Genomic DNA, 10,021 nt, shown 5'->3' with positions numbered 1-10,021 from the left:
GCTCACATAAAGGGACAGCCGGAGCCCCGGAGGCCACAGAGCTGACACTGCCGGGCTTGGAGCACCGGGCACCCAAGACATCATGAGTTGGTCCGTGCACCCGCGGAGTTTAATTCTCTATTTCTGTACTCTTTCACTGCTCTCTTCAACATGCCTGGCTGTAAGTGTGCTGTTCCCCACACAGGTGGTTTCAAGTGGAAAGCTGAGAGAATAAGATGATGTGTGATAAACCAGTGACACTTCTGTGTTTTTCTCCTTTAGTACGTGGCTACCAGAGAGAACTGCTGCATCTTAGACCAAAGATTCGTAAGTACTCAGCATGTTTCTCACTTGGGCGGAATGGCAGAGGGGTGGAGAAACAGAAACAGTTCTCTAAGTGCACTTGACAGTTTAAACTTCTTAAACGTGCGAGTGGATTTCACAACATTCACAGAAAATGGAATGAAAACATAGCAAGCATTTTTCCACAAACTTTTTGGAAACTCCTCCTTGTCTAGGCTTTACCTATTTTTATTTATAGAATTTGTTTAATCTTTTAATTAATTACTTTATTTGAAAGGGCAAGGGAGAAAGAGAGACAGACAGAGATCTGCCATCTGTTGGTTCACTCCCCATATGCCCACAATTGCTAGGGCTAAGCCCGGTGGAGACAGGAGCCAGGAATTCAATCAGGGTCTCCCACGTGGGTGGCAGGCACCCACCTACTTGAGACATCACTGCTGTTTCCCTGGACAGGAAGCAGGAATCAGAAACAGAGCTGGATCTCAAACCAAGCACTCTGATAACGGGATGCAGGCGGGCATCCCGAGTTGTGTTTCAAGCACTATGCCAAACGCCCACCCCATATCAATAGACTTGAAGTATAGCTTGTGTCAAGAGTTGTAATTATCTGATGGTTCTATTTTCAGGGTAGTTTTTGCCCAACCACCTGTGGCATTGCAGATTTTATGTATAATTTCCAATCCACTGTGCATGAAGATCTACAGACTTTGGAACACATGTTAAGTCAAATAGAAAACAGATCAACAGAAGCCAACGAACTGATCAAAGCAATCAAAGTCAGCTACGATACTGCTGAACCATCGGTACCAAGTGAGGACCTAAGGTCTTCTGAACGAGAAGATCATTTGTGAAGTTTTCTTGCTGGTGTTTCCAGTGTTCTGTTTGCTTACGTGGCTTTTTATGTTTCTCTTCTCACATTACAGATAAGATAGACAGTGCTACTCAGAAATCCAAGAAAATGGTGGAAGAAATAATGAAATATGAAGCACTGATTCTATCACACGAGTCAAGTATCCGGTAAGCATGTTTGTTTTAATTTGCCTTCCAAGACTGATTTAGTGTTTATTTAACAGCCCATGCTCCGGTGAGAGGAACACTTCCAGGTGTTTTTGTTGTCATTCATAACATCCGATGACAGTATGTGTGGCTATCTTGACCACCATGGAAGCAGGAGTCTTTAGTGCAAGATTGAACTGAGTATATCCTTTTTAAAAATCACACAGGAAAAAAGATGTTCTAGATGTCTTCAAATTTGCCATTATGACCGTATTTATCTCAATGCCTCCCTATTTGTCTTGCAATGTAAAATCAAACTCATGGGAATATGGATGTTAAAAAATCAAATTTGCTTTATAACAAGGACAAGCAATTGGTAGAAAATTAGCAAGTAGAAGTCTAAGCAGGGTCTTGGCTACTAAAGTACATGAGACTGAAGTGGGAAAAAAAATCCCGAGACTACGTTTAATATTGTAAAGCTTTGTATTGATCGTGACACAGAGAACCTGCGATTACACAGGCTGCTGCCTTCGCTTGGAAGTAAATGGTCTCTGCTCACAGCACCCCCCCCCCCCCCCGGAACTCAGGAGCTTTCGGAATATGGGCCCTTACACACAGCTTTAGTTTCTTCCCTACTTTTTTTTTTTTTTTTCCAAATAATTCTCAAAGCAACCTGAGAAATAGTGGCTGCAGAGAAATGATCCAGGGAGGCTCTCTCCTCCCTTTGGTATCAGAAAGTCATTGTTATTCTATTCTTGGGATTGCTATTTTCATTGCCATTTAATTAGTATTGCCCACCATTGCAGTTGAAGCAGAGTATTTTGCAGAAAGTAGCTGAATAACTTGTCTAAATTGTTCACAAGTTAAAGACAACAGTAGTCTGTGCATTGGAGTTTTCTGTCCTTTCTGCGTATTTACAAGCACCCCATGGGAGATCACAAAAGCAGGGGGTTTACTTCCTCCAGCCCTTTTCCCAAGTTATTAAGGAGAAACACTGGAAGAGAGGGAAAGTGGCTGGTGTTCTACCTGTGACCATGCCTCCCACACTCTTCCTGTGTCAGTTACAGATTGAAGTCTGTAAACAGAGCTTTAGTGGATCCACAGCTAAAAGCACATGGAAGTTACTAAACAGACCCTTTGCCACTTCTTAACTACCCCGGGTGCTCCCATCAGCCGGGCTTCTCACCAGCAAAAACCCAAAAGGATCGCTTCCAGGGACCTTTGTTTATTGACAAGGACTTTGTATTCAGAGTCCAGGTTACATGCTTGCTCCAGGTGAAAGATGCAAGTCAAAACTATATTTCTGCTGTAATTGATTGTGTGTGTGTTTGTGTGTGTGTGCACTTCTGTTTACAAAGAAGCATGGACTTTTAATTTACCCCAATTTAATGACAGAATTTTATAGCTGTCCTAAGAATAGAATTTGTCACGCAGTAATTCTTAAATAAATGATAGGATTTTGAAACAATACAAACATACTCCCCCAAAAGGAGTACTTTTCTTCTGGTGTCTTATTGTTCTGTTTGTAGATTTTTGCAGGAAATATATGACTCAAACAATCAAAAGATCATTAACCTGAAACAGAAGGTAACCCAGCTTGAAGCAAAGTGTCAAGAACCTTGCAAAGACACAGTACAAATACATGATACAACTGGGAAAGGTAAGTGAAAAGTTTATAATGTGATTATTTTCATCCATGCAAATATACAAAGTAAAGGCAGCTGTACAAAGGTACTTCTGAAAAATTATAAGGAATGGAACTTTAAAAAGTTCATTTTGGAGCAAACAATGTTGAAATCCATAGAGATGGAGAATCTTCAAAAGCTTTATGGGAATTGTATATTAAGAAAAAACTACATGGCTTTCAAAATTTTGCACCAAAATTCAATGATTGCTGTCTAAATATTTCTTTATTTTATTTGAAAGGTACAGAGATAGAGAGAGACCAGTAGAAAGATAGAGAGATGGAGAGAGATGTCCCATCTACTTGTTCACTCTCACAACAGCCAGGGCTGGACCAGGCCAAAGCCAGGAGCTTAGAACTCAATCCAGGTCTCTCACATGTACCCGAAGTACTTGAGTCACATCTGCTGCCTCCCAGGTACCCACTGGCAGGAAGCTGAAGCAGAAACAGAGTAGCCATCCTCAAACTGGCTCGCAATATGGGATGCAGGCATCTCCAGTGGCAACTTTACCACTGCACCAAACACCTACACCTAAAATTATTGCTAAATTCCATTAAAGCTAAAGATTCCAATTGTTCGGACTTTTCTTGAGTAGCTCAATATAATTCAAAGGAACGATGGTGTGAGAAGCAAGGAAATATTTCTTGAGAAATGCATAGTTTACAATATTATAAAAGATTATTTTCAAAGCTGGCACAGCCTTACCTGGATTTAATAAAAAGTTTCTTCTTCTCCTTCAGATTGTCAAGACATTGCCAATAAGGGAGCCAAAGAGAGCGGACTTTACTTTCTCAAACCTCTCAGAGCTAAGCAGCAGTTCTTAGTCTACTGTGAAATCGATACAAATGGAAACGGATGGACTGTGCTTCAGAAAGTAAATTTTTTTCTCATTCTGGGTACTTCATAAGCAGCTCCGTTGTTCCTGCTGTATGCCAGACACTTTCCCAAGCACCTGGTGAACATTAACTCATTTAACCCCCACGCTAACCCCAGGAGGGAGATACTGTTGTTACCTGTATTTACAGAGGAGGAAACTGAGGTACATAAGGTTAACCAGCTTGCTCCAGATCACACAAGTAATAGCGAAGTCAGGATCTGAACCTGGGTGATCTGGTTTCAGAGCTGCCTGTGTTGCTCTACTTGGCTAGCACTGCTGTTATAGATCCATGGAGGCACATAATCACAAGGCCGTGGTAATAAAACGGCTGGAAAGGACCTCATTCATCAGGTAGATGGGGACCTAAGGCTGTCCATCACAAGACCATAAAGCCCCCTCAGTGGGCACAGTTGAGTTGCTCCGAGTAGAGGCCCTTGGTTATCTCTGCCAGCCACTAGCACCCACTAAGGATCCTGGCTTCTTCACTTTCTCTTTACCTGCTGTCACTGTCACGACTCCTCCTGCAGGGGGCACCCAACCAGAGTGAATGACGGAGGTAGTGATAAACACAGCCCTTTCCATCGGTGAAAGAATCAGTCATGTCAAGCCTGAGTTCTGAAGTCCTCTAAGTACCTTTTAATACTCTCATGAATTAAGTGTCTGTCTCATATTCTCCTCCTGTGTAATCCTACCAGCAAACTAGATGAGGAACTGAGACAGCTTTCCCAAGATCACTTAATAACTGATGAATCGGCCGGCGCCGTGGCTCAATAGGCTAATCCTCCACCTTGCGGCGCCGGCACACCGGGTTCTAGTCCCGGTCGGGGCGCCGGATTCTGTCCCGGTTGCCCCTCTTCCAGGCCAGCTCTCTGCTGTGGCCAGGGAGTGCAGTGGAGGATGGCCCAGGTGCTTGGGCCCTGCACCCCATGGGAGACCAGGAAAAGCACCTGGATCCTGGCTCCTGCCATTGGATCAGCGCGGTGCGCCGGCTGCAGCGGCGGCCATTGGAGGGTGAACCAACGGCAAAAGGAAGACCTTTCTCTCTCTGTCTCTCTCTCTCACTGTCCACTCTGCCTGTCAAAAAAAAAAAAAAAAAAAAAACTGATGAATCATATCCCCCATATTTTCAACAAAATGTTGATAACACGTTCTTCATGTGCACCAGTAAATGCCTCTCCCTCCTTTCCCACGCACTTGTGTGAATAGAGACTTGACGGAAGTGTGGACTTCAAGAAAAATTGGATTCAATATAAAGAAGGGTTTGGACATCTTTCTCCTACTGGTACCACGGAATTTTGGCTGGGAAATGAGAAGATTCATTTGATAAGCACACAGTCTGCAATCCCATATGCATTAAGGATTCAACTGGAAGACTGGGATGGCAAAAGCAGGTACTGTTTAGAAAGGATTCTAATTGATTGTGGTAGAGATTATCTGGAACATATATTTTTCAACTATCAATAGAACAAAGGCAAAGACAGTGTGAAAAATGCAAAGACCACATCCAGTAGTTTCCCGTAAGGGTCTGTTTGGTCCTTGGACAGTCTAAAGAGATAGGTCCTCTCCAGGTTGGATCTGAGTGTTTTCAGTTCAATTTACATACCCTAGAACCATTCATAATTATTGTTGATTACTGATCTTTCAATGCTTACTGGAAATTGAGGTTGGTGAATAGAGTCCAGAATAGCTATTTAGTGAGGTGGGTATTGTTATTACTTCCCTTTGACCAACTGACTTGCCCAAGGTCACATTGCTGGTAGATTGGAGAGGTGAGATATGAACTCAAATAGTTTGACTCTGGAACCTACCCTGTTAATAAGTCTCCGGGTTAAGAAGCAAACCCAACATCTGACTTCCCAGTGCCTTCATGATCCTTCTTTCTGTCACATTACAGGCTACCTTAAATTTAATCAGTTAACTCCTTCGGTGATCTAGATTCTGAGATCTGGGAGGTTTTGAGTACTCTAAACCTAATTAAATACAGAAAAAATACACAACCCTCTCATTACGTGTATAGAATGATGAAACATCTTCTGTCTCCAAACACAAGGATTTTTTTTTGTTTGTTTGCTTCTCAATCCAGGAATTACTATAGGCAGCAAATCTCCTATGAGAGTGCTCCTCATTTCCAAAGTCCTGGAGATCAAGGAAGAAGCTAAATATTTTCTGGAAATCTCTGATCATCTAGACCCATTCTTCCCTACGTTCCATAGGATTGTGGCCCTCTTTCATGAGTTGTTCCCAGGGAGAATCTCATCCTCATTCTTGTGGTTCATGTTAGCTTGGCGACACCTAGAGCATTTTGGTTTTGTGGTGCTCTAGGAGACCCTGCTTCTCATCACTACCACTTGCCTAGGGAAAGAAGACAATCCTTTTAGGATCTCACCCTTCAGGTGGTACCAGTAGCTAATGGAGTTGTATCTCCTCAAGTTTGGTGCATTGTCAGACAATTAATGTGATCTATGATAGCATGTGGGAAAAACCTAAGCATTTAGTCCCGTTCTGGGTAGTGTTGATGAGATCCAGCCTGGCTTGTGCATTCCTTGCCTCTTGCCAGTTGTACAGCAAACTTTACTCAGTGAGCACCTGTCAGCCTTCAGAAGCAAAGTGAAAAATTCCAAGCAACTATCCATGGAAGAGGGATCCTCAGAGCTCACTGAGTAGGTTGAGAACATGATGTCTCTCTTCCCTGCTTCACAGCACTGCAGACTATGCCATGTTCAAGGTGGGACCAGAGGCTGACAAATACCGCCTGACATACGCCTACTTCCTTGGTGGAGATGCTGGCGATGCCTTTGATGGCTTTGATTTCGGTGACGATCCTAGTGACAAGTTTTTCACATCCCATAATGGCATGCAATTCAGTACGTGGGACAATGACAATGACAAGTTTGAAGGCAACTGTGCTGAACAGGATGGATCCGGTTGGTGGATGAACAAGTGTCATGCTGGCCACCTCAATGGAATGTATTACCAAGGTATGGCTTTGTTTCTTAGATTCCGTATTAAAACATATTTATTTATTTTTATAAAAGGTAGTAAACAGATAGAAAGAAATGAGAAATCATAGTAATGATACTGGAACTTTTGTCATATAATTCTCCATTTGAAACCAGAATTGGATAAGACCAAGCTTATGCCCGAAACATCATTCTATAAGAAATCCATGTGCTAAAAAACAATTAGCAGTTTGTCATTGTGTCTGAAACTCCACCACTAGTATTGGCACAGTGGCTTATGACATCTCCTTTAGATGTTGCATATAAGTGATCTGGACCCAGTAATATTACCATATTTATGCTTGTAAATACACTAGACTGAGCTAAGGTGGAGCTTCAAAAATGGAAGAAGAAAATGGAATGAAATAGGCCAGTGCTGCGGCTCACTTGGCTAATCCTCCACCTGCAGTGCCGGCACCCCGGGTTCTAGTCCCGGTTGGGGCGCCAGATTCTGTCCCAGTTGCTCCTCTTCCAGTCCAGCTCTCTGCTGTGGCCCGGGAAGGCAGTGGAGGATGGCCCAAGTCCTTGGGCCCTGCACCTGCATGGGAGACCAGGAGGAAGCACCTGGCTCCTGGCTTCGGATCGGCATAGCGCCCGCCGTAGCGGCCATTTTGGGGGGTGAACCAGCGGAAGGAAGACCTTTCTCTCTCTCTCTCTCTCTCTCACTGTATAACTCCGCCTGTCCAAAAAAAAAAAAAAAAAAAAAAGGAACAAAAAGATTAATGAATTTTGGCATAAAAGAAAAAAATCTGAAATCCATGCATGATTTTTTCATGATACACATCTTCCATGAACTTTTCGAATGCATTAATGTGTGTGTGAGATACAACCAGTGAGCAGTGAGCAAGTACCTGCAGAAATGACATAAACATCAAGGAAGAACTGATCAGAACCAGGGATTAGGAAAACTTGGGAAAGGAATTGAGCCTGAGGACTGTAGACACTTATTTTAGGATGGGGTTAGGCTGCAGTTCATTGTAAAGCAGGAGTGGTTTGAAACACTGGTTTTACTTATCCACCACCTGCAGCCTAGCCAGGAGACAGCGTGGAATCCTCTCAAATATTAAAGTGAACTTTCATTCTTTCAGTACATTGTTTATTTGGAGACATCTAACTTTTCTGTGTTCCAACAAACCACGCAACTAGAAGGCTCTCTCAAGGAAAGTGCCATGTTGTTAGTCTGCAGTACCTAGTAGAGTTAGACTCACACAACTCCCTTAGAAAATTCTATGAGATGCGGTGCCCAGGGACAAGAAGAAAACAAATCAATCTGGTCTCCACTTTATAATGAAGATGTGAACTAGCATTCCAAAACCACGCTCTAATGCCCCTCATACTTTCTTCAATTAAGCAGTAAAATCATGCAATCAGATAACCTGAGACCACTTAGGCAGGAATCAGTGGCTCTTGCCCTCTAACCTGCCTACAGAAAAGATAGCTGAGGCCAAGATGGTGAAACAGGAAGAGAGAACAATGGTGAAATCTGAATCTGAGGTTCTAGTTTTCTTGATACCGTAGGACTGTGACCCTGAAACACACCATAGATATAAGGAGAGATTGAATAACAAATGTATTTTAATTATCAATCAAAATTTTATGACTCTTATGGATATTTTCAGTTAGTGAATAATATTACAAAAATGTGATGTGTCTGGGAAGGCACCTTGTAATAGAAGGTTCTTTATAGGCTTTCTCAGGTAAAGCAATGTAAGAGCAATGATAGGCACGTCTGCACCTTGTTGCAGGTGGCACTTACTCGAAAGCATCTACTCCTAATGGTTATGACAATGGCATCATCTGGGCCAGTTGGAAATCCCGCTGGTATTCCATGAAGAAAACCACCATGAAGATAATCCCTCTCAACAGACTCTCCATTGGAGAAGGACAGCAGTTCCACGTGGGAGGAGCCAAACAGGTCAGGCCTGATCACCAGGTTGACACAGAATACTAATAAAACCCCAGAACTCTCTAGAGAATTGACTATTGCTTTCTACTGACCCACAAATTTCAAAACTTTCCTGAAGATGTCATCCTATTTTCTTATCATATTTATTAATTTTAATAAATTAATCTAAAAAGGATGTTTATCCTTAAGTGAAATTAAAACTTGTTTTGGACTGTATTCACAAATAACTGAAATCAGAGAAGTTTAAAAATGTGTATCTGAGGAAATAACACTTTGACTTATTTCCTAAACATATAATAATAACCTATTACTTTTTCACATTTTTATTATTACTTGTCACTTTATTGTGAAAATTTTTTGTTATTTTTATTATTTATTTGGTATTCTAGTATATACTAATAAAATAGGAGAAAGTTTTAGAATTTCAGATGCCTAAGTACTTTGCCATGTTTATTACCCTTAATTAATGTTTAATTCTTCCTTTTAAATATACAGAATTATGTATTTTAATATATTTTTGTTTCTGTTATATATTTATAGGCTGGAGACGTTTAAAAGACCGTTTCAAAAGTGATTTGCTTTTTAAAGGACTTTATCTGAACAGAAAAATGTACTATTTTTCCTATGGGACAATGGACTTTTCAAAGCATCACTTGGCTTTAAGAGTAAAAAGAACTGATGTTGAAAACTCCACTAACAGTTTTATGCTGGTGATAATTTATCTACATGAATTTCAATAAACATGATATTTCCTAGGAGTAGCTGCGTAGTACCTTTTACTGACCACTAAAAACCATGACATCCCATCCGTTTAGTTAAAACCATTGGGCATTGGCCGGCGCTGTGGGTCAATAGGCTAATCCTCCACCTGAGGCGCCGGCACACCAGGTTCTAGTCCCAGTCGGGGCGCCGGGTTCTGTCCCGGTTGCCCCTCTTCCAGGCCAGCTCTCTGCTGTGGCCCGGGAGTGTAGTGGAGGATGGCCCAAGTCCTTGGGCCCTGCACCCGCATGGGAGACCAGGAGAGGCCCCTGGCTCCTGGCTTCAGATCAGTGCAGTGTGCCGGCTGCAGCGGCTTTTGGGGGGTGAACCAATGGCAAAGGAAGACCTTTCTCTCTGTCTCTCTCTCTCTCACTGTCCACTCTGCCTGTCAAAAAAAAAAAAAAAAAAAAAAGGGCATTAATAAGTAGTTGCTGAGTCCTTATATGAAAAGTAGTTGCTGAGTCATTATATGCTAAACGTTATACCTGATTCTTAGGCAGTTACAAAGGAAATAGAC

The 10,021-nt window shown here is 42.1% G+C and overlaps 1 protein-coding gene across 2 annotated transcripts; it reads left to right on the top strand.

Moving 5' to 3' along the window:
- Positions 1-9,506, top strand: FGG (fibrinogen gamma chain). Of its 2 annotated transcripts, XM_008267306.4 has the most exons (10): positions 1-160; positions 262-306; positions 909-1,092; positions 1,206-1,299; positions 2,808-2,938; positions 3,704-3,837; positions 5,047-5,231; positions 6,541-6,818; positions 8,585-8,754; positions 9,286-9,506. In XM_008267306.4, the coding sequence occupies exons 1-10, from the start codon at positions 83-85 to the stop codon at positions 9,298-9,300; spliced, it is 1,314 nt and encodes a 437-aa protein (XP_008265528.1). In that variant the 5' UTR covers positions 1-82; the 3' UTR covers positions 9,301-9,506. The 2 variants fall into 2 exon arrangements, with proteins under 2 accessions (XP_008265528.1, XP_002716937.1); XM_002716891.5 differs by lacking the exon at positions 9,286-9,506 and having other exon boundaries at positions 8,585-8,920.
- The last annotated feature ends 515 nt before the right edge of the window (positions 9,507-10,021 follow it).

The sequence above is a fragment of the Oryctolagus cuniculus genome, chromosome 8 (genome assembly GCF_964237555.1).
Source record: "Oryctolagus cuniculus chromosome 8, mOryCun1.1, whole genome shotgun sequence".
Lineage (NCBI taxonomy): Eukaryota > Metazoa > Chordata > Mammalia > Lagomorpha > Leporidae > Oryctolagus > Oryctolagus cuniculus.
The sequence above is the reverse complement of the archived record's forward strand: the minus strand, read 5'-3'. Positions and strand labels throughout refer to the sequence as shown.